This window comes from Argentina silus (assembly GCF_951799395.1).
Source record: "Argentina silus genome assembly, chromosome: 17".
Lineage (NCBI taxonomy): Eukaryota > Metazoa > Chordata > Actinopteri > Argentiniformes > Argentinidae > Argentina > Argentina silus.
Genome location: NC_139671.1, coordinates 11,955,207 through 11,957,739, shown reverse-complemented (window position 1 = coordinate 11,957,739; position 2,533 = coordinate 11,955,207). Strand labels below are relative to the sequence as shown.

General features: G+C 43.8%; 1 protein-coding gene across 1 annotated transcript in view; it reads right to left on the bottom strand.

Annotated features, from left to right (window-relative positions):
• plcb1l (phospholipase C beta 1-like) overlaps positions 1-2,157 on the bottom strand; it is a 100,603-nt gene extending 98,446 nt beyond the window's left edge. Inside the window, exon 1 of the mRNA XM_083688922.1 lies at positions 1,903-2,157. Within this exon, the coding sequence (XP_083545048.1) occupies positions 1,903-2,001 (99 nt within the window). The 5' untranslated portion in view covers positions 2,002-2,157. The remainder of the gene's footprint in view (positions 1-1,902) is intronic.
• Between the last annotated feature and the right edge of the window lie 376 nt (positions 2,158-2,533).

Here is a 2,533-nt window from a genome sequence, read left to right as displayed (position 1 = left end):
AAACCTGTTAAGATAAACCATCTCTATTCCAAGGGAGACCATCATACAGGTAGGGCAGATATTGATAACTATCATCATGCCTCATCATCATCATCCTTATCCTCATCCTTATCCTCCTCCTCATCATCGTCATCCTCATCATCATCACCATCATCATCCTAATCGTGACCCTCATCTTCATCCCTACTCTAATCTTCTCCGTAGTGTTTCAGCCCTGGTCTAATTTCGGCTGCTGCCCCTCAGTCGCTGCCCTGGTCAGGGTAGAGTAGAGGCTCTCTATGTCAGAAACGTCTCAGATGTGGTGTCAGTCACAGTAACTGTATTCTCCCTACCACATGCCATTTCCACCCCACTGGGCAGATTTCCTTTCCATTTCGTCTCAATATCTCACCACTCAGTCAACTCTGCTCGCTTCACTTCACCAATTCAGGCGCCGGGCCTGGGCTAATGCATGGCCATGGTGGCCACCGTAGGCTATATACGCGTACATCTATATGTTGGTTTCACATTACATCCAGCTGAGATAGAGGACAGAATTGTGATGTGTGAAAAATTGTGAAAGAGAGAATTTTGATGAAATCTAAAAGATCTGTGACTGTTTTTTTTTTTTATCTCTTTCTCTCTCTTCTTTTCTCTCTCACTCTTTCCACTGAGGGAGATGGAGAGGAAAAGAGGAAGGAAGGAGTGCATGGAACATAAACTGTGAGAAAGCAGCAGCGATGTATGGTGAATATTAGCCTACTGTATGACAACTCACCATGATAGAAATCATAGTAACAATGTATTTTTCAGATGTGGCATAATAATAAGAAAAATATAGCCAAATGATATCCTTCCGTTGATGTCTCAAACACGCACATTGCAGAATGTTCACTTTCATGTTACTTTAATGTTAGGTATATGAACAGTCTATCAACACTACCATCATTGTGGAAATAATGTTCTTGCTTGTTTGCGTTACAACGTTGAACAGTGACAACACTAGGCCTACCGCAGCAGGTGATGTCAGTCAACATTTCCAATATTCACATGAGACTGGAACCATCCAGGTTCTGCGTTTAAGTTCACTTATACATAACAAGAAATCAGTGATCAGTTTTATCAATGTATTAATACGTTTCAATTATTGCCACCATGTCTACTATGTTTTAGTGACAACTCTTTATGGGCCTAGGCATAATTCTTATTATTATCAACTGAAAATTATTATTATCATTATTTCTGTATTTCTGTATTTTCCTCACTTCTCCGTGATAGCAAAGAGATGCAACATGTAGAGATCTGCAGTAGCCAGCTCTTAATAGAATCTTATGTGTAGCCAACAACGTGCTTGACGGTGGTGAGCAATCAATTTTAATCAAGGTCATATCGCAGCACAGACTGGCAGCATTAGAATAGTAACTAATGATACCAATAAAAGCACGGTCGTTATTCAACCCGATGTTTATAACCGTGAACGGGAGCCTAGTGCACTGAGGATGCACATGGAGCTTTATCATTAAAAGCCATAACGGATACAATGCCAGTCTATTGTGTCAGATTCCTCTGTAACACGGTTATTTCAGAGCAATGAGCACACAGGCACACACACACACACACACACACACACACACACACACACACACACACACACACACACACACAATGAGAAATGTTAACCAGAAATGTATGTAGACTGTATTTCCGTGCGTTTGACATTGTCACCCACAACTGTAGCCTCTGTTGCCAGTAACATCTATTGAAACAAAACGAATTCAGCTGTAGAGACTGTTGCACTAGGCAGTAAATGTGTAACAATTTTGTAACAATAGTGTGTAACAAATACACAGCTTACATGAGAGAAATAGCCCACACAATAGTCACTAGTTTGTTAGAAAAGCAACAGTGACAGCCCGTACTTACATCTTCCCATTTCATGAATTTGTTGCCCTTTCTCAGGCTCTCGGGCACGGACACGGGCTTGAGCTGCAGCGCGTGAACTCCAGGCTGTGCCCCGGCCATTGACTCATCTACTCTTCCTAACGGACAGCACGGAAGAAACGGTCTATTCCCTTTTCTCCTTCTCTTCTTCACTCCCCCTCTCCCAATCCAAGCTCTAAACTACCCTTCCAATCAGAGGCACGGCAGGCTAATTGAAGCCCTACTGTTGCCAGTATCTCATCCCCGCATATGGTGGCGGGTCTCGGCTTTGAAGATCTTTGGAGCGGACGTAGGCGCAGCGGACTGAACTGACTGAAAGCGACATGCAGCTTGGAGCTCCTCTGTTGAAGGCTGATGCAGTGAAGAAAGAGAGAGAGGACTGAATGAGTGAGAGTCTGCACTCACATTTAAAGACAGTCAATGCGGGGACGGGTTCAACGTGCGCTGTGATCGAGCGCCTCCCTGCGCTCAAAGCAACTCTCTCTCTCTCTCTCTCTCTCTCTCTCTCTCTCTCTCTCTCTCTCTCTCTCTCTCTCACTCTCTCTCTCTCTCTCTACCGCACTCGCTCTCTTTTACACACACACACACACACACACACACACACACACACACA